Source organism: Lampetra fluviatilis, chromosome 16 (assembly GCF_964198595.1).
Source record: "Lampetra fluviatilis chromosome 16, kcLamFluv1.1, whole genome shotgun sequence".
Classification (NCBI taxonomy): Eukaryota; Metazoa; Chordata; class Hyperoartia; order Petromyzontiformes; family Petromyzontidae; genus Lampetra; species Lampetra fluviatilis.
In genome coordinates, this window is record NC_136290.1 from 8,933,093 (window position 1) to 8,959,225 (window position 26,133).

The following is a 26,133-nucleotide window of genomic DNA, read 5'->3' on the forward strand; positions in this document are numbered from 1 at the left end:
AATGCAGGATCAACTTTGCCTGGCATCCGAGATCTGATGAGATCGTGGGCCCATTCCGGGTGATATGGTCTAAGACGGGGGATTTCGTTGTACATTAAAATGAAAGAATGTAAATCAGTTACGTGCCTCGACTGCCATTCGGTATTGAAGATTAAGGAACAAATGGCTAGAGATGAGAACAAATCGTGATTATGTAATTAAACCAAAGCTGCACGGACAATTACCCATCAATCGTCATTCCAATCGCATAGCCTTTATAATAGCACGAGTGAATAGGGTAATGCTGCTACACTACACAGGCCTCTCTTAATTGCCCATTAACTTGCAGAATATCCTGCAATAGCTGTTTTTAGGTTTCACAAACGATACATCATGGTTACAAGGCAGTGATAATGGGGCCGTGTGAAACCACTTGACGTCATTCTAATATCAGCTATCATGATGATGAAAAAAATGAATGGCCAGTAATAACAAAATTACCATTCGCTTCAATTTCAGCTAACGCCACTCCCGTCACTTTCAACGGGCAAAATGAATTATGACGTTAAACCGTTTATAAAAAGGTACGAAAGGTTTTTTTTTGGAATCGATGGCAAGGTTGCATATACCAGTCAGTTTCCCAGTTAAAATGTAGGGCTAAAACAATACAAATCCTTTCAACATAGGTTATTATCACGGAGTTTATTCTCTATTTAGCTAATTGTATACAAAAATCTACTTATTAGAACCCTGTTAGACGAGGGGTGGTGGGTCGTGCCAAGTCTATGTACACATGAATCCTACAACTTCCAGTCTTGCCATGACATTTGAACGTATTGGCGGGTACAACGATACGTGGTATGAAAAGCAAAATCTTGGTAATAAGTATTTCCCCGTGCTTCGCAACTCGGGGTCAGAAAATCTTGCGGGGGCGACTCAAAATCAGTTCTCGTGATGTCGGGCGTCAGTTCAAATATTGATTATAGACTGTTTGACAGGAGTGTTGTACTGCACTGGTGCACCAATGTCAATTTATCCATCACCACATCTTAGCCAAAGAATGTGGCGTACATAGGACTATTTCTAACGTAAATTAACATTGTTAGCACCCTTGGTTTACGTCCTTCACTGCAAAAGCAGCGTGCAGTGATCAAAGTCACGTTGCACCCAATGTAGAGTAATATTTTTTTACTCTTAACAAAGGGCACCTATTGTGCCGAGTACTGTACTAAAATTGCCCTCATTGTACAACCTTTGGCAGATGAGTAGCTTATCTGCCTATGTTTCAGTCCTGCTTTCCAAGCATACTAATTCACAAGCGATGGGGGATGCATATACCTGGTTGAAGTAGAAAATGGATACACGGATTGCCTGCAATTGGCTTTAGAAAAGCCGGTCAAAGCTCTCATTATCCTTTACTCGAATTCGAAGCATGAAACTAAAACTTATTTACTGTATATATATCTTTAAAAAAATAAGTGATGGATATTGCAGATGGTGAGCAACTGTGTATAAAGGAAAGCTGGCCATAAAAATAGCATTTCAGTATCGTTTGATACTATTTGCCGGTTGTGCAGTAAATATATTCTTCATTGAACATGTTTGGATTAAAGATTTTATTTGGGCAACTTCCACATGTGAACATCAAAGCTACTTGAATTATTGAAAGATAAATGTTATAAACTTGCAAGGGTTAAAGTGCGGCTTAACTTTACCTGTAACAAAAGAGCCATACTTTTTTTATTTATTAAGCTGGTTTGCGTTACTAACTAGGCAATTCACATTTCAAAAACAAAACAAGAAACCGTGAACACAAACAAAACTCTTCAGCAGAAACAAATATCATGCCAGTTTAAAGCTAAGCCAAGTTTATAGCGATATAATTGACAACTTTTGAAGGACGGGTATTGTCCTCTCACTGCTGCTTGCACTCGGCAGGCTGCTTGTTATCCGCCTGCAGGCACAAACATAAAGGAAGTTGGTGAATAAGTTACAACACCGGCAGAAATCCACAGAAAGCACAACTCTGAATGTTTGAGGGTCACTTTTTGGGTAATCTGATACAAATCAGTTTACGAGCATTAACTTCCACTTCTAAGCACGTTCTCGCCAGTGCAGTGCAGAGCGCAAGGTCATTCTTTTCTTACAGCCTCTGCACATAATTAACCCACAAACTGCCATTTGCTCACGACTATTGCAATAAAGTGATTCAACATTTATAGGCGTTAAATTTCAATTAATAAAGCCTGGATACCAATTAGCAATACACCAAAAATAACCTAACCACCTGGAAATTCATTGGGGAAAAAAGTTTGTAGTTCCCACCATCAAATCATGACACATTTGTACTGCAGCGCTTCAATTAATTGACTTATGTCAGAGAATGTATCAAAATATATTTCAGGTCTATTCTTTGATACACTCGTTGGAAGGCAACTGCAAACGATCAAACGCACTCTTGTGCTGTTGGAAACCTGTCAAGTGAAAACTAATTTAATCTAGAATTGAAGCTTTCGTGACTGCAAAAAATACTCATTGGTTTTTTCGGCAAAGTCGCGTATGAAAAAATAAAATAAAATCATGACGTTTCGAACGCAACACAAGCGCTCATCATCAGGTGGAAATGGGGTAAAACACACAGCGAGGGAACACACAGGGGGACACCACATACATAGCAACATAGAGAACGGCAAACTGCATGGAGGCAAATACAGCAAGATGGAAGACGAGACCTCAACAAGCCTTAGAATCATGTGATCCAAACTAGTCAGCCAACAACAGTTAGACACTAACATGGTTGACCACGTATTTCAAGATTGCTAAATTTGTGTTCATCTTCTGTGCTGAAGATACGCTGCCTTTGTATGTCTCTTGGCGTGGTGTTGCTCTGGTTGTCCCTCTGGGCTGCCCAAAACATCTTTCCCTGTCTTCTCTGTATATGTACCTCGTGTCTGTTCACGAGTCCTTGTCCTCTGTTTTACGTTGGTATGTTCAGCCCAGAAGATGAACAAAAAATGTAACAGCCTTTTGAAGTACGTGGTCAACCAGGTTAGTGTCTGTATTGTTGGCCGACTGGTTTGCATCACATTATGATTCTAAGGTTTGTAGAGTTCTCGTCTCCCATCTTCTTGCTGTATTTGCCTCCATGCAGTTCTCTATGTGCTATGTACGTGGTGTCCCCATGTGTTCCTTCGCTATGTGTTTTACCCCATTTCCAACTGATGAGCGCTTGTGCTGCGTTCGAAACGTCATTATTTATTTAAATTGTATTTATTTAGAAAGCTAATTTTCCAGGTGAACACAACAAGTTGACCTTTGATCATTGCAACAGCCAGAGGTAACAGCTATTGAACATTACACAATGTAGAAATTCAAAGTGCATGGATCTTTGTTCACAAAAAAATGCATCAACTTGACGCTCTTGCATAAAGCAGTGCCTTTATTATTTTATAAACCATTTAAGATAAACACTAGTGGCATCCAGCATGCATTTGTTAATCCTGCAGTAGTTCCAATACAAAATTCCTTTAAAAAATACCCTCTTTTTTTGGCAGAATTGTAAATCCAAAACAGTTTTTCACCATTTTGCCTATTTTCTGTATTCAAAGTTGACCGTACAAGATTTTTTTTTATAAAATATTGAACTTTGGGTTCAATAAACAAATAAAAACAAGAGCCATCTCCACTTCATGCCTCAGTGGTATTTTTATTATTTTGAGTGTTAAGGATGCAGCAACAGCACTGGATAATGATCCACACACTTAAGTCTCAAAAGGCTGAAACTGCCTTCAATGCACACATTCATTAGCTCTATTAGATGCAACCTTCATCTCTGCATTAACAGGTCGGATATGGAAATGTACAAAATCTTCACGAAGGTGAAACAAAAGCATCATAAACTTGCTTATTGCCAATCAGTATACGCTATACCAGGATGTCCTGGACACAGCTTATAGCTGTGGATGTTGACAATTACATTTTATTGCCTTGTCATGAGCAACATTTTTACGACGTCTTAAGTCACGCAATGGGTGTACAATAAATAACACAGCTATGTTGCATGCTGTTGAGTGCCGTAACTGTACATTTTTTTTGCACAAATCCTCACCAATATTCTATCATACTTTAGACATTTGTACAGTATTTTTAATCTATTGCAGTCATCTATCCATTCTCGATAAGCACCAGTCTTATATTAGTTGTTCATATGCCCTTATAAGCTCAATAATTGGCGCTGTTTATAAAGCGGTCAATACGCTCGCATTTACGAAACACGTGGGAGGTGGGGTTTTTTTTCAACGTATCTCTTAAAACACTTAAACAGCTGTTGATTTTACACTTTTAGATTACCATTAAATACAGAATACATTTCCTGAAGGCAGTTCATTTTCACGCGTGTCACTAGCAGGTACGAGAGTTACTCAAAAGTATCACCAGCAAGAAGGTGGGTTCATAAGCAGGCAAAAGTCCAGCAGAATTACGATGCTAGAAAATTCAGGGCTGCACTCAGCCAGCCCCACGCTGATAAAAGGCTTTTCAGTGGGGCAAAGGCATGCCTGCAGGATAATATAACAGCTAGACAAAGACCACTATTCTGACGCACTCATGCATGCCCAAACATGTTATGACACGTCCACGTCTGGCCTCAATTAGGCTTCCTTTAACATTCATGCACATTTTTAACTGAAGATCTGCGATTGGAGAAGGATGCAGCCACTCCGGACAGCACTGCACCAACCCCCCACTCCAGTACGTTGTTCATTAACTAGGGCAACTTGGTGGGGGGGGGGGGAATTACTCTAGAAACGTGTCCAAATTGCACAATTCCACCACAGGGTGTTGCACAAGAGAACAATTTGAGGTTACCGCTGCTCTTGCTACTACACAAGCGATTTAAGCAGGCTTCTTGGCTAGGCCCTGGAATTAACCCATGTGTGCCTGTCGGCATAAAAAAATAGTCCAAGTGCACAAGGAGAAACAAAACATTTTAGCCGTGAAATATGGCTGCCAAAAAACGTTTAAAACCTGAAAAAGCATTACTCTATTGGCAGCCATGTGCTGACACTCGCATATCAAAGTGTTGGGGACAGTGGTACACCAATGAGTATTTGGTATTAAACATATATGCTACTTATGGACCAAGTATATTCTTCCTGTTTTTTTTCCCCTTAGAAAAGTTACCTATGCTTAAGTCTCAAACAATGTTAAAACTTAAAGCACTGCTTGAATTTTTACTGCGTGCTCTTTGTTGTTACTCAAAAAACACACACATGCTGCATGTTGTGTATTTAAAAATAACCAATTTGCCAGGATGCACAACTGATGCAAGTGTCTCATTTACAATATAGTCCTGGTGGAAGTGTAATGTTGCAGCGGCCACAGAAAAAAGTGTCCACTTAAATTTCTCGACTAATATTAGCACAACGGCATGTGGGCACTCATACCGAAGGTTCATAGTCCGGGTCATCATCCTCTTCATCTCCCTCCTCCTCACCCTCCTGAGGAAACAATTTGTTTATTAAAATCACTCACAAATTACTCAATCAATATATAATGCATTGGGTGAATTGATGCCACAGGAATGTATACTAACATACCTCTCCATCTTCTCCCTCTTCGTCATACTGGAAAAGAGAAATCACAATTACTGAAATAGTTGATGGTTATGCAAATACATACAAAACCCATGGGGACGGACAAAAACTGAACACTGCAGGACTTGCTAAAAAGTCACGCGATTACAAGTTTCAAAATAAAAATATATCGTACACGACAGCGAAAGTAATAGCAATTATTACGGCTGGAGGGCAGTAGTTTATATTTCTGTGGTAACACTGCAGAAATCAAGAACAGCTGTATTTTACCACACGATTTTACCAGCCATGGACCTGCACAAAGCTCACCTCGGGGAATTATTGCCCACTGTCATTGCCCCGTGTGAGCAATTGACGCGTGCGAGCATGCGCAAACTGCGACGCACTAAAAAAAGGGCAACGCGCACTCACGTCATCCTCGTCCTCAATGGCCTCCCCAGTGAAGTAGAGCACCGCCCTGGGCACAATCCTCTCCCGGAAAAAGTGCCCAATCTCAAAATCTGTCGCCAGCTGTGTATCCGCCTCTTCGTCCTAGCCGCCAGGAATGGGGTGGTGGTGGTGAGGTTTGGGGGGGGGGGCAAAGGAAGAGAAAAAGACCGCAATATAACGCTCCGGCACTTTAATTGACCGTCTCATCGATGGATGGATTGAGGCATTTTGTAAGTTGCTCAAACGGAAAGACATTCCCATACTGTAAAGCATCATTAAAAAGCAGTTACTCTCTTTGACGATTGTTTTAAATACAGCGAGTGGACATTTCAAGAATGCTCTCCCACGTAACAGTACAACATTCAAGTAATATAAAACAAAAATATAAACCACTTATTTTACCGTAAACCTAAACATCCAACCAATACACAGTAGACCTACGATTTGAAGTGCTTATACAGTGCTTTAAAGCTGTTTTACATTCCAACAGTCTGTATTTCCTCCAAAAAAAACAAGCACACTGGTGTTTAACAAAAAATATTTAAAATGAACATCCTTTTTTCCTTTTGTCTTATTTAAAAGGGGCTGCTTTTCTTAAGCATTCATGAGCTCGGAAAAGTGGAGCTCTTTCGTCTAAATAAACGCCAAAAGAAGATGATTATTTTCCCAAAAACAATTTCAACATCGCTTTCCCGACAACTCTTTTGGTTTTCTGGCCCTGTGCATGTCAGCCATGAATCATCTGTAAACATTTGGGCGATTTAATGCTTGTATGGGTCTCGTGAGCAATGGCCGCAAATGCGTGCAACAAAGTAATAAGCCCTTGGTCCAGATGAGACTCTGCAGCAAAACCCTTACTCGGGGCTAAATCTGTAGCAGATGTTTTCCCGTGACCACTTTAAGTACACGATGCTAATTTACACACATGCAGGAAGAGGATTGTCAAGGCAACCAATTTAAGAATGCAAAATAACCTCGTGTCCGGGCCCATTAAGCAAACTCCGAATATAAATGTACAGTAATTAGTGCAAAATGTAATGTCGATGCAGTGATATGCTGATATTTTCACAAGTTGCAAAAGTTTGTCAAGTTATACATGCAACAGACCATTTCTTTGAATTTCACTCAGAATATGAATGTTATTTTCAAAGACCACCAGTTGGCCCCAACATAAAATCCGTCAGCCTTTCTTCCAACAAGCTATAACATGCCAAAATCTAAATATTTGATAACAAACGCAAAACCATCCATCAAAAATATGGTAAAACTACCATTAATTCACACCGTTTTAATGCTAGTCTTAAGGCAAGATGAAGTATGTGTTAATTACCAAACTCACATTTAGGAATGTAAATAAAGCTGGTTTGAAACAAATTAAAATTATACAAAATAAAGTTCTAACAGCTAGCAAACCAATGCCTGCAGCTGCTTTATATGTGCTTGTTGGCTCAATGTGTTTATATATGAACGACTTAACTCGTTTCTTAACCATATTTCTGCTATGAAGAGAGCATTGTTCATCACTTTAGAAAGAGCAAGGCTACTGATAAAGTCTAGCCCTTCTTCAGAGGACAAGTTTGTTCTGGCACTGTAATGGAGCCCAAAGTGCAACCATAATGCACTACGGGTAACGATCAGTGCTCGCATGCTGCCTTCTGTAATCATGGCAATCTGATGTAAAAATATTCTCGCCAGACTTAAGTACTGCGGGCAATTACTCTATTGCAGACAGTTTTAAATTTCCAAGTTAATTTTAGCATCGCACTCTTTTGCAAAACGTTATTCGGGAACTCGCTAGACAGCGACTGCAGAACGCACTTGTGCAGACTGACGACGAGGCCCAACAGCCTTCAAATTAACCTTATGGCGGGACCCCGGGGTCCCATAAGCCCCCAGCTCCTCGCATAAACTGCGTTGCGACGTCATTTTACGTCTGTTGAAGGCGAACGACACGGCAATCTATTTCTCCTCGACGAGCTCTACACGATGCGCTAATCAAAGTTTTGTTTCTTCTGTGCATTCGTCCTCGCCGCTGCGCTTGGACGACATGACAGAATGATCCGCGCCAGGTGGGTCGCGGCATTTATGTGCGCGGTGACCACATGGCCAATACATTTTTCTGCATTATTTAATCAAAGCATGACAATCATCAGCAAATACCTCATGGGTCGAAACTAATCATAAATAAACAAACGTTGTTTGTGAAATTACTAATTTGACATGAAGGGCTAACAAACAATAACATCAAGTGTCAATGTTAAAATGGTCATGTTTGATAAAAACGCATGAATTTCACTTGACAACTTCCCCCCCCCCTTTTAGGAATCACAGCTTTATTGGCCGAACCTAAAATGTTTCTAAACGTGGCTGTAACTTTCACATTTGTAACGTTACTGTGAAGCATCAATATAAAAACGTTCCCAATTGCTTAAGTTGCTGCCCTTGGGAAGAACCTAATAAACAATGCTCGCCATATACTCCCCCTTTGCAGTTAACATGATGGATAGCAGCTTTAATTGTAAAAATGTAGATAAAAAAGCTGCCTATACAGATAAACCTCCGGAGCACTGTATGCAAGCCACATCTTGGTTCCGAGCACCGCTCGCCTGTGAAGTTGAACAAAGCCCTTTTATGTGCTGCTGGCACCTGCCTCTGCCAAAGGTGTGGGTGCATGACCAATGCCACACCCTTGAGAAATAATTTGCCAATACATTTTTAAATGCAGCATTATGGACAAACACACGCCTATATCACTATTTCACTCGCCGCCGGTTTGCAAATAGCATCAACAATGGTACCCGTAAACTCTTATCAACTTAAATTTGAAACGTTTGTATACATTGTATTTGTCAATGCAGACATCTTTAAAGCGATTATGGCTTGAAAGTAAAAATAAACCAATCTGTGTGAGAAGCCAAGATTAAAAATCACCTATCTTGAAGCCCAATTTGAGGGAAATTCAATATTAAAACTAGTTTATAACCAAGGGGCCTGACAACATCGCTGAACGCTGCTTTGTGTTGTATTTAGTTACGTACACGTTGAGCATCTTTCACACCGTATAATGCCAACCATGCTAAATCAGAGGTGTGGGGAATCACAACTAACACAAAGGAAATGAGTTATCAGAACTTAGATCGATATCCAAGCTTTTATATTTAGGAAATTCAGATCTCGAAATACTGCTTACCTCAGGCCCATCTGAATCTTCAGGAGCTGCAACAGACACAAATAAATTAGGGGTTGGGGGAGGTGTACATTAACATTCAATCGCAGTAATTTCCATTACAACTCCTCACACACCCCACGAGACAATGAACATTTCTGGCGGTGTGAAACAAGCAATGGCAACAGCCAATGAGACTAAATTCAGATTAATGGTTCATTTCAGCAGCAATAACTGCCACACTGAGATATTCTATCATGATAAAGTACCACCTTTAAATATGCAATCAAGATCAATTTGTCTGCACTTTAATGTTGGTAGCTACAATCCTTATATACAGTATCCCCTCGTTTTTCAGACTTGCTATCAGTGATTTTGGCTATCCGCAAATCGCATCTGGAACTCTACAAGACTGCATTGAGATGAGATAGTAACGAGAGAATTTCATGCGAGAAAGCGATGACTTAAAGTGATGAGATAAATTAATTAAAGATAACGTAATGAGGATAAGGAAAAGTTCATTTTGAAACTAATTCATTTGAATATTTATTTATAACCATAAAACATTTTTTTAATGTATTTAATAGCTTATTAATCGTTTTTAGGCAATTCATTAAAAGATAAGTTTTCATAGGATAATATAATATATTATTTTAAATGATTAGTGTTATATTCCTGAACATTTAGGGCAGGAGTGGGTGAGTGGTTAAAATGCAATATATGAACCTGGCAACCTAGATTTGGCTTGCCGTCACGGTCATCAGTGGGAAGTCATCTTAAAATCAGACCTGGTACCTCCACCAACTGATCAGCATGCTGTAGTACGGTCAAACAAACCCCAATGTCAACCGGGAGCATGCGGATTTTTAAGGACTGCTTCGTGATGCTATTTATTAAGGACCACCAAATCATGTTGACATGCATGGCAGCTCTTGAAACAAGAGGGATTTTTTTTACTGGGGCTACTTTTTTTTGGTTAACAACCCCCTAGTTTAGCAGAAACACACCAATGCCAAAACTAGTGATATAACTTTATATTGTAAATAAAAAAATCTCTATTTATTATTTACTAGCTGTACTACCCGGCTTTGCCCGGGACTTGGATTCACCACACCCGGCCACCTTTGTCTCCCCAGTGGCGATGTTCACACACCACACCAGTTACTCGTTTGAGGCCGAGTCGACCTAGGGGAGGCCCAAGACCGGTTTAAATAATCGTCACCGGTGGTGGCCGTGAGCGGGAATCGAACTCGGGTCGCCGGGTTCGTAGCGCAGCACGCTAACCACTACACTACAATGCGTTACGCTTCCACATATGCAAGTCACGTTACAGATTTAAAGTCACAGCTCACTTGCCGTTCAAAAAATATATGCATTATTGAACCCCCCCCCTCCCCAAAAAAAATACCCAAGTGTATTTCCATAATGTTTGCATGGTGTACAGTCTGGAAAGTACCCACATGGCAATTGTCAAGTTTTTGTTGCATGTCGGGAAGTACACTAAACATTTTGAACAGACACATTCACAACTTTGCCTTTTATATATGGAGATGTTAAATCATCTAGGATTCGTGTTCAGGGAAGCTGTGACTAAATAGCTCTTTTTTTGTAGATATGCTTTGAGCGTATTAATTTGGCAGAGGTAATTTTTTTATCAGTAATCATTTTTTTTCCAGATGTCTCACCAGAACCGCGACAGTATTCTAAGGAACTCCAATAGTGACACGTCACTCATGTCACGATTGGAGTCCCTTTCCCTTTAAAGTTATTTTCTATTTCACAAAGCTTTCACATTTTATTTTACAGCCAAGGATGCACAAAAATACATACCTACGAGAGAGATTTGTTTTTGGGCTGCAGTGTTGCACATTCTACATCAACTTGGTAAAGGGCCAACTTTATAGGGAGGGCAGATCCGCTGGGATGACAAGAATAGGCAGCACCGCCATGGGTTGTCCCCTGCTCTCAAGAGAGACGAGCTGTGGACAGCTCTGCCTGCATGTAATGATCAGCAGGAACTTTAATATGGCACTATGATGAAACCTAATGCACACGGTCATTGCACACCAGGTCACTTTATAGTGCTGCTTGCAAGGGATGGATGCAGAATTGTGTCACATCAGCCTCTCCCCCCCCCCCCCCCCGTAAGACATGGTCAAATGGTGAAATATTAGAGCTGACAAATTCAGCGCATTGCAATTTGCCGTAGCTCACAAGTGCAATCATGGTACAATTTAATGTATATTTGTTATGTTTAGTAAGATAATTTTTAAGTATTTACCATGTTACAAACGTATGAAAATGTACAAAAAATACAGCCTTAATAGTTTTAAGTTTTAGGAAAATGCTAGCCAGCCTTTAAAACTCTGAAATAATAATGTAGTCTGCATTTATACATTTTGGTTAATCAAAACCAAATTTTCTGCAGATTTGGAAAACCTGTTCAAACATAATTTTAATTCAGCATCTTTTCAATCTGTAAAAAATTATCTATAATTATTCCAATACGAAAAATTAAAAGGCAGCACTTTTCCACCATGTACATCACTGCTGTGTTAATTAAATGCATCTGAAATTAGCGTCATTAACATAAAGTTAGCATCAAGGTTTCCTGCCCAATGAATACAATCTAACCGTCATAAAAATAGTATAATTGGTTTCTTTAGCGGCATATTTTAATCAGTTGCTTTAGCTAAATTTTACATTCTTAAACTTTACTACCTCAGCAGATGGGCATTTTGGCTCTACAAAACTTCAGGAAAACAAGGCATGTGCGTGGGCGTTTGGAAGCGTTCCACCAGGCTTCATTTCCTGTGCTGCTACACAATTCCTTACCGCCCCCGCACTCACACACGCTGTACAAATTACGAGTTCGGCGCTTCACGTTTGGTCGTTAGCAACAAGGGGTTTACAGCTACTGTATGGCGATTCCCCCCCCCCCCCAACGTGGAAGAAATTAGCGGTGTACGAGGCACTCGCACGATACACACACCGACTCGATAGGTGAGCAAAGTTAAAGTTAATTTCTATGAGCAACAAAAAAAACCCGTTGTGGATTAAGGGGTTGAATAAACGCAAGGAAAAAACAGGGCCCAAAAAAAAGGAAAATTCCTCACTGCTGTTATATTTTTGCTAACTTCCCAACCCCTCCTAAAACAAACTCGGCTTTTTAAGATGGTTGTCCAGCCTTCCAATGAGAGGGGGAAGCATAAGAGAGGACACGAAGGGGGAAAAACTGGGCAGGTTTGGCCTACAGGCCTCCAATGAAGAAGAATGCATCTGTTTTGAAGGGATTTGCAAAATATAAACTTTTCTTTTTAAATGCAGAAAGTTGTTTTCAATTTGGCCAAAACCAGTAGAAATATCGAATTTCCAACTTGGAAAGTAATTTAGCTTATTTGGCAGCGGCACAAATAAAGCCTAAACAGACGAGTCTGATAATGCAACTTTAATTAGGCTTTGTGGTACCAGGCATGTTCACAGGAAAGCTCTGGGGAGGGGGGGGGCACATTAACACACCTTCAGGTGGGCTGAAGAAGTTAAAGAAGGACTCATTGGCCACCGTTTTGGTGACCGTACGAATGGTGCCCCTGCCCTTGTGCTTTTGTTTCTTCTTGATGGTTTTCACAGTGATGTTCTTGCCCTTCTTCCAGTCGATCTTGCACCTGCAGAGACGTTTGGCAAAGGGGTGCTTTTACTTGCCTCAATAAAGCTGACGCAATTTAGTGTACACCACAGGTAAATCAATACAATTCCAATATTGGCTCGTCTTTTTTTAAGGAATGGGCATAGGAAACACTTCAGCTACCGAAAACCTTAAGCTATTTTAAGTAGAATTAATGGCCGAACTAGCAATCCTTTGAGCTCCAAGAAAACCAAATAAAGAATTTAAACCCTCATTGCAGATGAAAGCAATGTTTTATCTTTAAAAAAATGTGTAAAATAACATTGCAGACTTTTGCCCCCCCTGACCAGATCATAAAACAAGGCGATGCAGTAATTGCACTATTGATATAAAAATGCACAAATGTATTATTTTTTGTATGATGCATGTGCATGCACGATTAAGTGCATCAGTGAGCGTTAACGTTACACTGGCGTTTCACCACCTCCCTTAGTAAGATGACAAACTGCAAAGGCTAGGCTGCACCAAAAGCAATTGAAAAAGCCTTGCATACACTTCAAACCCAGCTCCACTATATTTATGAATCCAATAAACACAAATATGCACTTACCGAGCCAACTATAAAGCAGGCAGCAATTTAAACTCTACAACATACAGCAATAACAAAAATTGGCTGACCACTGTCGAAGCAATTTGGCCAGTGGCTTTTGTTTCAACTATTAAGACTCTGCATTGCACCTCTGGCATCGTATAGCAACATGCTAAAGCGAGTTACAGAACTAAAGGGTGTCCATAAGGGTATTTATGAATGATTAAATATATACAATTAAACAGCAGCTTGAGCTAGGTCTATGAAAATACACACTGGTAGTATTAAGATTTCTATTTAATCCCTTTTAAACCACACATCCACCATGGTATTGTGACAGCAGTATCAAGAAACGAGATATTCACGAACATATCCGGGTTTGATGGTTTTGAATGCTTCTATTTCATGTTGTTCAAAATTACTCAAGTGTTTAGAATAAAATAAAAACTTGGGTAGACTCATAAGTTAAACATTTCAAGCACACAGTTCAAACTGTCTAATCATACGTCTTTATTAATGGATACCTTTTATGGACACCCTGAATATTTAATGAAATATTTCACTTTAAGAGAATTTACACCAACATTTTAACAGCCATTATAAATTGCCTCTATAAAACACAATTTAACCCTCCCAAAGCAGAGGAAGTCTATTTATTTACAATTCTGAAAGCGCAAGCAGCTCCCCCCGTGTGTGTGTGTTAATGGCTCCCCTGTCGCATTTACCCCGTGCACGTCGTGATTTCTGGTCCTTCGAAGGAAAAGGGATCGTCCAAATCGGGCTCCGCTTTCATTTTGTACAACTTGGTCAGAACTGTATTGGTGAAGTACTCATTCTCCTCAAAATGAAACTCCAACAAGAAGCTCTGAACATGCGGGAGAATAAAACATCCACACAAGTTAGTTGCAGATGCACATGCGGTTTTGAGACAGCCTTGCCAAAATTATGCAGTCTTTCTGCGAAGACAGAGCTTTGATGCGGGCCTCCATACACCGCGCAGGTCGTAGGGGTATCCGACGACAATTCATACACACTAGTCAGCATGGGTTGAAGGCAGAGCAGATGCAGGAGCATACAAATAAAGCAATGATTTTGCTTCACTGCTCTTTTTTACTACCAGCCTCACAGCTCTATGACAACCTTGATTATGCACGATAGTCACCCATTCAAGCACTATTAGAATTAGGGGCATTCTGGCGATTTGGTCAGATGCCTCTTGACCATCACCCAGTGGAAAAAAAATCAGATCACTTGAGGCTGGTCATAGCCGTGGCTACCATTGCCGAGCATACATCGTCGGTGCTCCGTAACCCTAACGCTGGGCCCCCTATGCAGCGGAAGTTCAACTGGACTGAGTCATGCAAGTTTGTATATTTATTTTAACATTTCCTTCAAGCGTATAATTTTTATGAACAGCACAGCTTAGGAAAATGCCTTGCCCTCTACATTTTATTACGTATAGTTGATGTCCACCGATGGGAGAGGGTCGAATACGGATAACATTTGCAATGAATCACTTGTGACAAGTATTTACGCACGCGTTTTTTTCAGAGGAATGCAATAACATTTCTGCTTACGAGTTTTCAACAATCACCACCACGTGTTGCATGAAGACATCTGAGTCATGGACGTAAACTGCCATTTACGACACGTTTTACTTCAGAAAAAGGCTTTTCGACTTGAGGGATCACTCATTACATTTATGTAGCTTGACATTAAACAGTGACATAAGGAGTTGACTCGGAAGGGGTTGATACAACTTCTTTTAAATAATAACCTATTTGTAATGGCTCTAAAATAATACTGTCTGGATTTGGAAGAGGAAAGGGCAAAGGATAAGTGGTGACCAAGGTTGGCAATTTGTCACAAATGCTTTATAAATAAGCACTACCTGAGCAAATGGCGTTTAACTATGTTATGGGATGAGTAGAAATAAATTGTAATTTTTTTTTGGATAATTTGGCATTTTTACTGTTGAAAACTTAGTCTTAAAAATGGGCATGCGTCAAACCAGTGCATAAACTTGTCAACAGGTATTCATTCAAATGAACACAGGATTTTGACTAATATTATCCAGTAGTTTTATTGGGTTCGACTGCGAAAGTCTTCATCAGGCGGAGAGAAGACCGATTGTGTTGCGATCGAAACGTCATGGGTTTTTTGCTTTTATTTTAGTTTTTTTTGTTTTCTATTTGGGTGACTTTACTGAAAGAACCAAGAATATAAATGGGTCGTTAAACCTGCCACCCCCGTTACAGCCAATTAGTAATGTTTGTCATGTAAACAAAAAATGACAATTAGTTACTACTTCAGCACACCGGTGTATTGGAGAATAAACCACATTTTTTTTTACAAATAGAGTACTAGATACAATTTGAGTAGGCGGTTTTAGAGATTGCACAAGGTAAGAAAAAAAATGACCAACACTACTTTTAATAACTGCATATGTTCCTCCAGGCAAATTACTTGACTCGGTGCAAGTTACCAGAATCATAAAGGACAATCAGTAAATGTGGTGCCCATTTAAACATGTCAATGTCAGCCATTTGTTTTTTTTTACATTTTGTCAAAAGCCCCTTAAAATAGCTTTAAAAACAAGACTGGTTAGGAAAAAAAAACTTTACATTGGTTGGAATGTCATGATTCAGCCCTTCCATACACTATGCCTACAATTTAAGGAATTGCCAAGATTAAATTCAAGAACTGACGTTAATCTAACCCAAAGTATAGGGATTGTACTTACAAAAATGTGGAACATGTGAACGCGCTCTTTTTCAAAAAGTCCACTCATTTGATAAACTTAACTGGTGAGCAGCTTAAAACGGCAAAATGTAGTAGACGCATGCTGGGAAAAAGGTTGCCAATTTATGCGAGGCAAAACATTCAACTAAGAAAGTAAAATACGAGTTTGACACCAGACACGTGGCATTCAACGACTAAGACTTATCATCCCCAAAGTATAGCAGCATCTATCAAGGGTCCAGCAACCACAACATGTTGACCATGCATCACAAAAACACACCTCTTACTTACACAGCAACATCAAGCAGGCAAACAGGCCGAATGATAGTTAGGGGCAAAGACTCATATTTATATAAAAAGATAAGCAAAGCATGGTCTTTAGTTAGTGATTTCCTTGGTGCAGATCTTTCATAAGATTTTTCATATCTGGAATTGGAACAACCAAGCCCATGAGCAGGCAAAGAATAACAAAAAAACTTTCCATACAGCTCGGTAAAGCTTTCTTACCATTGGCTGTCCTGCTTCGGAAAACTGCACACGTACATCCTTTAAATGCCTAAGAATCGGCTCATCATATTCCTGCAAAAACACAAGCACCTCATTAGGCTATAAGAACAATCAGTAATGATCAATGACCCACCCAAAAATGCATGAATATTGTAAAGACAGAAATAATGGTGTATTTTATGGTGGTGAAGTCAAGGGCATTTCCATTGCCTGCTGAAGTTGTGGTAATATAAAAATTAGTTGCCATGAAAAAGTGCTTAACATACAAAACCGTCTCAGGCTTCCGCAACATCTGCTGACTTGACAATAAGTGGTCCAAATTATTCTCCAAGTCGGTGTTTAAGGTCAGAAATGTCCAAAAAAAATGAAGCAGTTTTTACAGGAGGGGGAGAAAAAAAACATGCGCACACACAGCTCTCTGTAGATTACCTGCACAAGGTCACCGAGCATGTCCACATTTTTAAACACAGTCAGCCAGAATTCTGGAATGCCCTTGGGATCTTCCTCTTTCTCCTTTTTCTCTTCCTCAAGCTTCGCTTTCTCCTTCACTTCATCCTATAGAAAATAAACATGGTCCAAGCAAAGATAAGCTCAATAGCCTTTGTATGAATGTTTTTGCTGCGAGGACAAGTAAACATTCTTAACACAGCAACTCAATGAGGACTTTAACACTTTAAAGGCCATCATTGAAAAAGGCACTAAAATGTGCAATGTTTAACCTTTGTGGATGCACCACGCGCACCAGGAATGAAACCTTTCAAAATGTCATTTGTATATTGCAATAACTGCAGCTCGCTCATGTTACAAATACGAATTAAACCTTGCAAATCAATTTAAACCCACGTATAAAATTAAATTACGTTAATGCAATTGGTCAAATTTCATCACCAAATTTACTTTTTCAATAGCAGGTGATGGTCTTACCGTTATAATTCAACATCCTATTCGCAAATGTATGCAAAGCTCATACTGAAATGTTAAATAAAATTTACAATTAGACAATTATTCAAAACAGATTAATGCACTTTGTTCACAAAAACATTTATGGGAGAAAACATCAAGGGTGCAACGCCACCTTGTGGAACATTTCAGCATTCACTGGATGAAAATCATCCACATCTAAAATTCAATTACTTATGTGAGGTTTAAATTTCATACACATGCACTTAGATTATACCACTTTGTCTGGCCTTAGAGGCATATTGATTTGTGGCATGTTTTCATGGTCACTAAAATAATTGCTATGGAAACATTTAAAACACCATGTGAATAAAACCAGGTTATCACACCACCGCAAAGGGAATTTTAGTCAGTTGAAAATTAAGATTGGAATCGTTCACCTCCGTGGAATACAAAACAAGCTGTATGTAGAATCTACAGCAACATGGAAGATTAAGTGCTTTTAAAGGAAGCATTAAAGGTCCTGCCATTATTTTTTCCAAGTAGCAGACACATTGGAACAGCTGTGAAGCAAGCTCTCATTTTACTTTTTCAATCTTACCACACCATGGTATAGTTTAAAAACGTGCAGGATTAGTCACAAGTGCAAGAATAGCAATCACTGCTGAAAAACAATAGTTCAGTTTATTCAATGACGATCCTTACCACAAGGTCTTCTTCCTTGTCATTCGGCCACTCACATTCCGCATCATCAGGTTCCACCAAGGCAGCTACGATGTCTCTCCTCTGCAACAGCAGCAGCCACACAGAATTAAAGTGAGAAAAACAAGTGTAGCAATGTACATTACATCGAATATAACAAAGGCCATTCTAGAACCAAATAGAAAGACCCCAGACACATGATATATCGTATGCAGCTATACAACTAGAAAGGGGTCACAATACATCAGCACAGGTTTAAACTTTGGTAATGAGAATGTAAATATTTACACTGCAACGTCAATCGCTTCCATTTAAAAAAATACACAGCGTTTTCACTCATGCTTTACAGCGTGGGAAACCAACATCATCTCTCATTAATGAAGCGTCACTCCTGTAAGATCGCCTGGAACACAGCACTTTGGTAGCCAGCTACATTGTCTAAAGGTTCAGCATGTCATGGCACCACCACGTAACACACAAGCCATTTCATCAGATTTGGCAGCACTCACCCTGTCAAAGAGCGGCTGGTACATGGCTGCGTACTTCCTCTCAAGATCATGGACCTCCTCGTAAAACTTTGCCTCGATGAGTGCACACTTCACCTGCAAGTTCTTCAGGGCTGTCACTCTCCTCTTCACAACCTTTGGTAAACTGCATAAATGCATTCATTTACAATAATCACAGTCGTAATCGTTTACATCAGTCACCATCAAGTCACGTTACAACTTGTGTTACACTGCAGTGCTTGTTTTAACCAATACTCATTGAAACTGCGTTTATATTGTGTGCATTTTATTTTAGTACACCATGCTTCATACTAAATAAATGCAAGTCAATGTGAATTCAAATAAAACGTACTATTACCAACAGGTATAAAAATGCTTTTATTATTCCATATAAACCAAACATTGCAAACTTTTCAAGACTATTTTTGAAAAATTAAACCTGCAAAAAAACGACCATTACACATCATAAAGTATGACCTCTCGATGTAGCCAGATGGAGTGCCTGACAGCCCATCCAGTCTCTCTTGCAGTGCAGCCAAAACCTGCGGATTCTTCATCATCTGAACTGTCAGTTGTTTCACTGAAAATTAAAAACGTGTTTTCAAATATAATTAACACATTCTGGGTCCAGTTTCAGCAACAATATCACAGCAAGCAACTCTTCGACCAGATGTAGCAATGTCCATGAAAATGTCATTAACCATCGATTCTAGAATACAAAAATAAATGAAAACTCGACCGTTTGTTGTTATACCACATGCAATGTGATTAACTGCATTTCTTAATCGTTTAATATATCAAACATGCCATGTGTTATGATCATTAAATGCCTCTTCATGTGGTAAATGTTTGTGATGTTTAGCTTTTACACGCATTGGTAACACGAGTAGCGCAGACACAGCAGAACAAGCTTAACACAGAAGTGCAAAGTCAATGCAAAAAAAAAGCTTGCACCCACCAAGCCATACAATTGAAAGCTCCTGCATTTAAGCTTGCATATTACCAGACATTAACTTATTAAGAAAACACAATGAGCTGCCTTCTGAAAATAACTGCATAATACTATCCATTTATCGAAACCCATGAGTGGACCAGGCATCAACATAGCTTGCAGACTTTCCATCAACAGATCTGTGCTTTTAAAGATTAACTTAGAGGTTAATTTCCAGTATTGATGCGTCCTGCACATACGAGATAGAATAAAAGCATTGGTTGCCATGTGATGAATCTGCACTCTTGACATCCTCACAGTGATGCCGGGTAGTGAAGTGCCACTGAATATTACTCAGGGCCGTCGTATAATGAAAATGTATATTTAAATATATTAGCAAAGCAGTTACAAGCGCACCTTTCTTGTCTTGATCTCCTGCACACGCCTCTGTTTCTGTTTCTTCATCATCCACTTCTTCCATCTCATCCTCTGCTACAACTTTGCTGTCGAGTGTAAACAAGACACAGAATGCGATTCAGCACAATTGCTGGCAATACAATTTCTTTTTATAATTAAACCATTTTTCGTGGTATAAAAATGTTTAAGGATAGGCTTTATTTACCCTTTCCGGCAACCACACATTAAAGATTAGAAGTTCAACCAGGAGCTATTAATGTATATACGGTTTGAGAATAGGTTTTTCCCTTTTTTCTGGTAACAAAACAGGTGTTAAGATGTTAAAACACCAAACTGAAACCTTTTACAAGGAATCATGTCTGCATTAACCACAATACTTGTGGTCAGAAACTGATTGGTCCACACCAGAGACAGTTTTCTTAGGAGACTAGGCTCCAAAAGGTGTTAGACCTTTTTGAGACTAGGCTCCAAAAGGTGTTAGACCTTTTTGAGACTAGGCTCCAAAAGGTGTTAGACCTTTTTGAGACTAGGCTCCAAAAGGTGTTAGACCTTTTTGAGACTAGGCTCCAAAAGGTGTTAGACCTTTTTGAGACTAGGCTCCAAAAGGTGTTAGACCTTTTTGAGACTAGGCTCCAAAAGGTGTTAGACCTTTTTGAGACTAGGCTCCAAAAGGTGTTAGACCTTTTTGAGACTAGGCTCCAAAAGGTGTTAGACCTTTTTGAGACTAGGCTCCAAAAGGTGTTAGACCTTTTTGAGACTAGGCTCCAAAAGGTGTTAGACCTTTTTGAGACTAGGCTCCAAAAGGTGTTAGACCTTTTTGAGACTAGGCTCCAAAAGGTGTTAGACCTTTTTGAGACTAGGCTCCAAAAGGTGTTAGACCTTTTTGAGACTAGGCTCCAAAAGGTGTTAGACCTTTTTGAGACTAGGCTCCAAAAGGTGTTAGACCTTTTTGAGACTAGGCTCCAAAAGGTGTTAGACCTTTTTGAGACTAGGCTCCAAAAGGTGTTAGAACTTTTGAGACTAGGCACCAAAGAAAGCTGTCCGTCTGGTGTGGACCAATCAGTTTCAAAGACAAAGCATATATTAACAGAGTGTTTTTTGTTTGCATTCTGACCACAAGTATGGGCTAACACTGAAGGCAAAAAGGCGGCGGTGGACGGTGGTGTAGGCTAATCAATTTCAAAGACAACGCAAGCATTAGACTGTGTAACAAAAAAATGTCTTTGGGTAAGTGTTATTTCCTAATTGCTTATGCCTCAAAGTACAGAAAATGGCGATTCCCCACAAACTTTGCTTTTGTGACAAGGACAGTGATATTTTGAAATGTACCTATTTTCAATGAGATAACGTGTGCATTTGTTTTTTGTCCACAAAGTCCTGGTCACAAAAGCAAAGTTTGGGGGAATAGACATTTTCTATACTTTTTCAGCATAAGCAATAAAAAAATATCACTTAGTACCCAGGAACAAAAAATGTTACAGTGAATTATCAAAGAACGTTTGCTTGCATGTTTAACTTCTTTCACCCCATACATAACAAACCGTAGATTTGGTGCCTTGAAACAGGTGTCTATTTGGCGTTTACACATTCCAACACCTGTATTGTTGCTGGAAAGGGCAAACCCAAGTAAAAATGCATTATCTCGTGGGTTGAACTTGTCAAAAAAAGTACCTGTCTTGTTCAGCCATTTGAGATGCTGCACCTGAATATACAAATACAAAGAGTTAAAACTCAATATACATTACAGGGCATCACTTGTACTGAGATTAATGCAAATACCGTACAGAAATCTCAATTGTAGTTCCCTTAAACACTTACATCTACTGTTGAAAGAGTGTTTGCATGTTGTGTGATCCTTAACGGTTAATCTATCTATAGAAAAGTAAAAAATTATGTTTGTAGGTTTGAGTGGCTTTGTGTTCGCGCGCTTGCGAAGGATTTGGCTTTCCAACGGTGTGGTTTAGGTTAAATAAAAATAGCCAGGTACCATGCCGTAAGCAAGCGCTATTCCTTTTTCACATCCGTCAACTTTAAATTAGTTTAATTAGCGATTTAGTGCGATTTTAGCGTGCTATATTGGTGGAGGGCGGGGGGACCCATGCCAAGTCGGTGGGAGTGAGCGGGACATTTTCTTTCGCGTTAGAAATGCTATAAAATACACTAAACGCCGAGCTTTAATCTTCACTGTGTGATGTCCCCCCAACCCCAATGCGTGCGCAGTTACTACCATATACAGTCGCTATATGCTACGATATTACTGCAGAGCGGCCAGGGAGATTGTGGCGGGGGGGGGGTAGCAGCCCTGCCTGCCAAGGTGCCACCTCGGCCGGCTGGACAATCTAGGCGAGGCCGGAGGCTCTGCACGGGACTAGGACTCACCACGCCACTGTCAGGCGAGTACCTTGTGCTATAAATACTGCTATAGTCAGCATGTACTACTGTAGTGATAGCAAGTACCACCACAATCGGTATGCACAGCTGTAATCATAGCAGGTACCACAGTCAGTATGCACTGCTGTTAAGATTTTTAAGAGTAGTTTTCAAATATTTTTAAGACCTGCTATAATTCACCACACTGGTCAATGTGCGTTTGAGAAGGGTCTGTTTTATAATTCCCTTGTCCCTGCTGAGGCCTGGAATCAAACTTGGGTTAGAGTTTACCATACAGTGTTAATGCTAAAGGCCCAAATATTAAAGGTAAATGACAATAGAAGTGTTAAATGAACTTGTGACAGTGTCATCCGAGCTATATCATACAGTATTGCCGCATGCTTTCAGACCACTACAGTTCAACCGTAGTCACAAAAGTCAAGGTTTTGCAATTGATTTTCCACCGCCCAAGATATTGCCTGCGAAATCTTCTCAGTAACCAAATACAACTGACCACCCCCACACGCTCTCCGACTGCTGTATAACCTCAACGTTATCCCACACTGTTTGGGGCGTAAACGTGTACGCAGTTGTCTTGTATGGCCAAAAGGCACAGCTTTTGGCAGTTGTCCTTGTAAACAGGGGGGTTTAATTGTATGGCATTGCAGCAAAAAAATACAAAATTATCAGTTGGCGCATTCAAACGGGATGTACGGCTGCATTCCCAAGGTGCATGGCGATCTAACCCAGTGACTACAGTTTCACTGCAGCGACGTCTTGGAATTACATAGGCCAGCTACAAATTCTGAGCGGTCGTGTGAAGTTCACGCACTAACGGGCGTTTATCGATTCTCGATTAAATCGATCCTGAGGCACGCGAAACATACATCGAACCATTCATGTTCGCATCGTTTCTGATAACTGTTCTTTTAAAAAAAATACCATTATAGCTTCATACCCGCCTTGTTTAAATACTTTCTACTACAGTACAGTACTATGCCACTATGTTCTACATACAACACAGCCCAAAATATTGAGATGAATCGTTACACCTTGAGAATAGTTTTTTCCCTTTTTTCTGGCAACAAAAAACACCTTTAACAAGGAATCATGTCTGCATTAACCACAATACTTGTGGTCAGAATGCAAACAAAATCACTGATAATATATGCATTGTCTTTGAAATCGATTGGTCCACACCAGATACATCTTTATTTTTGAGCCTCGTCTCAAAACGGTGTTAGACCAGAGTACACTTTTTTAAGTTTATTCAACTTAACCAGGTTAGAACTCACCCGCTCAACGTCTTATCGTATAAGACGCCCAATGACAAAGTTGCACACTGACTATTTACATTTTTATAATCAGGCCCCACAGTTGAGTTGTATTGCAAAGTTGATATAAAGTTTCCGCTTCAGCAAACTTAATGAGAATACGTTGTGTAAAAACCCATAACTTTCAAAATATACATTTGCCGTAAAAATCTAACGTTTGGCTAACGACCTTTCTTTAATTAATAGTTCAGTTGTACAAACACATGTGATGGAATTCATTTAAACTACACCACCGATTGAAGACTTTCATCGAAATGACCGTAACCGACGTTGATGGCCTCATGCGGATGGGACTCCACTTCAGAATTCGGCCGACTCCAGTTACAAACCCCCGAACAAAGAGGATTAAACGAGCGCCAAAATCTCAGCGATTTGCGTAGCCCACTGAAGATGCCACCGACTCTCATGATATCTGGCGGCAATGGTTTTCACCTTGTACAAACATAACCACAGCTGTACTAAAGATATATATTTTTAAAGTCCATTATGCCAACCCCCGAGCGCCAGCCAACACCGCGAGACCACGTGGCGCCACCACTAAAGCGCGCAGTCACGATCCGTTTTAAATTAAACGGGAGCCTTTCCGTGGGCCCTTGACACGACTACTAAGAAGTGAACATTGATAAAAACACCAGTGTACGTGCAAATTTCTGGCTTTGATTGTGTTATTTTTTCATGACACATCAGCCAACACCGCATTATATCGCCGACGCCACGTGGTGTTGTCAAGACAAGTGAATTTGGCCTCCCAAATTGCGTTACTATTCGGCATTCATCCCCGCTTCGACCACCCACGCGTCAACGTCTACCGTACTTAATTTAAAAACGTTTAAACATAAAACAGATGTACGCCGAAGCCACGTAAAGCAAGACGACATTTATAACGGACGCCGCGGCGAGCTTCGCGTTTTTTTAAACCAATCACGAAAATATACAAACCACACTCAACCCGCTGTAAGTAGCAAAACACTTAAAAAAACGACACATGGGGCGAGGTTAGTAAACGCTCGCAGTCGACTAAAGCGACCACAATCACGAGCCCCGAGCACCGCGTGGCTGCCCTGGCTGGGGCCTATAGGCACAGGCGGCGGGCCCACGCGGGCAAAAGCCCGTCAACTTTTCTCGCGCGCGCACACAAAAGCTCGAGCCAAATTTACCACAAAGTGAGCTAATGAATCCAACTGCCCGTTGACGTTTTGCAGCAAAAGGTCGGTCGCAATTGTTATAATTATATTGGCGATAGATTTCCCCTCACGTCCACCCCGCCAACAGCAGCAGCAACGCGCGTTACCTCTCGCTCCCTTAGCCCGTTGGCGGCAATGCCGGCTGCCCGAGACGCGCCCTCTGATTGGCTACTTCAAGCGCTTGGTGACAGCGCGCGGCGACGTAACGCGCTCGCCCATTGGTCCGTCGAGCCGTGGCGCGAGCGCGCGGGAGAGCGCGAGGTGGGAGGGAAGAGAGAGGGGAGAGGGGGAGAGGGGGTAGAGCGCGAGGGGAGAGGGGGGAGAGCGCGAGGGGGGAGAGTGCTTGAGGTGGGAGGGAAGGGAGAGGGGGGAGAGGGGAGAGGGGAGAGCGCGAGGGTGGGGAGAGTGCTTGAGGTGGGAGGGAAGGGAGAGGGGGGAGAGGGGAGAGCGCGAGGGTGGGGAGAGTGCGCTAAGGGGGGGAGGGGAAAGGGGAGAGGGGGGAGAGCGCGAGGGGGAGGAGGGGATGAGAGCGCGCAAATCATTGGCCCGGGATAGTGACGTCATGTCTGCTAGCGCGTGGAATGACGTCACAATTTAATACACTGATTGCAGCTTAAATATTTAAAATAAAAACTCAAGAAACAGTCTTACGAGGACAAGTGTAGATTTTAGGCGACGTTTCGGGCGTCCGCACTTCTTTACAGCAACAAGCTTATCGCAGCTGAGTTCGTGAGTGGCGAATGAAATATTTGAGGTGTTTTAACAAGTTGGCTTTCGCGACCAATATCATCCATAATACAGCTTTTTTGGGGTAAGGTGTATGACGTAACCAGAACATGCCAAATTGTTACTATTTCAGCACACCGGTGTGTTGGAGAGTTAAACCACAACATTTACAATTCGAGTACGACGTTTTGCTGGTGATTACAACCAGCCTAATCAGGCGATAGCCAAAACACAATGATTGATGTACGGAACTTGTAACGAATTAACTGCACACGTGCAGTTAATGTTGGGCAAACTGGACGAATGATTAGCACGAGACTAAAAGAACATCAGATGAATATTAAATTATCCCAAATACAGCTGTCAGCAGTAGCAGAACACGCGTGCCAACAAGGACACTCAATTTATGTTTTATAATGTTGAAGTTTTGTG

General features: G+C 40.6%; 1 protein-coding gene and 1 non-coding gene across 4 annotated transcripts; both read right to left on the minus strand.

Moving 5' to 3' along the window:
* Positions 1-1,587: 1,587 nt before the first annotated feature.
* Positions 1,588-25,139, minus strand: LOC144936506 (nucleosome assembly protein 1-like 1). Of its 3 annotated transcripts, none has more exons than XM_078863627.1 (15): positions 25,083-25,139; positions 21,759-21,789; positions 20,088-20,173; positions 19,217-19,319; positions 18,743-18,884; positions 18,237-18,317; positions 17,061-17,186; positions 16,632-16,703; positions 14,108-14,247; positions 12,688-12,833; positions 9,193-9,218; positions 5,985-6,104; positions 5,577-5,603; positions 5,424-5,477; positions 1,588-1,933 (listed from the first exon to the last, which is right to left on the minus strand). In XM_078863627.1, the coding sequence occupies exons 2-15, from the start codon at positions 21,773-21,775 to the stop codon at positions 1,895-1,897; spliced, it is 1,179 nt and encodes a 392-aa protein (XP_078719753.1). In that variant the 5' UTR covers positions 21,776-21,789; positions 25,083-25,139; the 3' UTR covers positions 1,588-1,894. The 3 variants fall into 3 exon arrangements, with proteins under 3 accessions (XP_078719753.1, XP_078719752.1, XP_078719754.1); XM_078863626.1 differs by having other exon boundaries at positions 24,949-25,113; XM_078863628.1 differs by lacking the exon at positions 21,759-21,789 and having other exon boundaries at positions 1,589-1,933; positions 24,949-25,113.
* On the minus strand, positions 7,514-7,645 carry LOC144936613 (small nucleolar RNA SNORA35). Its single transcript, XR_013637440.1, has one exon. It is a non-coding gene; the product is annotated as a small nucleolar RNA SNORA35 (small nucleolar RNA).
* Positions 25,140-26,133: the final 994 nt, after the last annotated feature.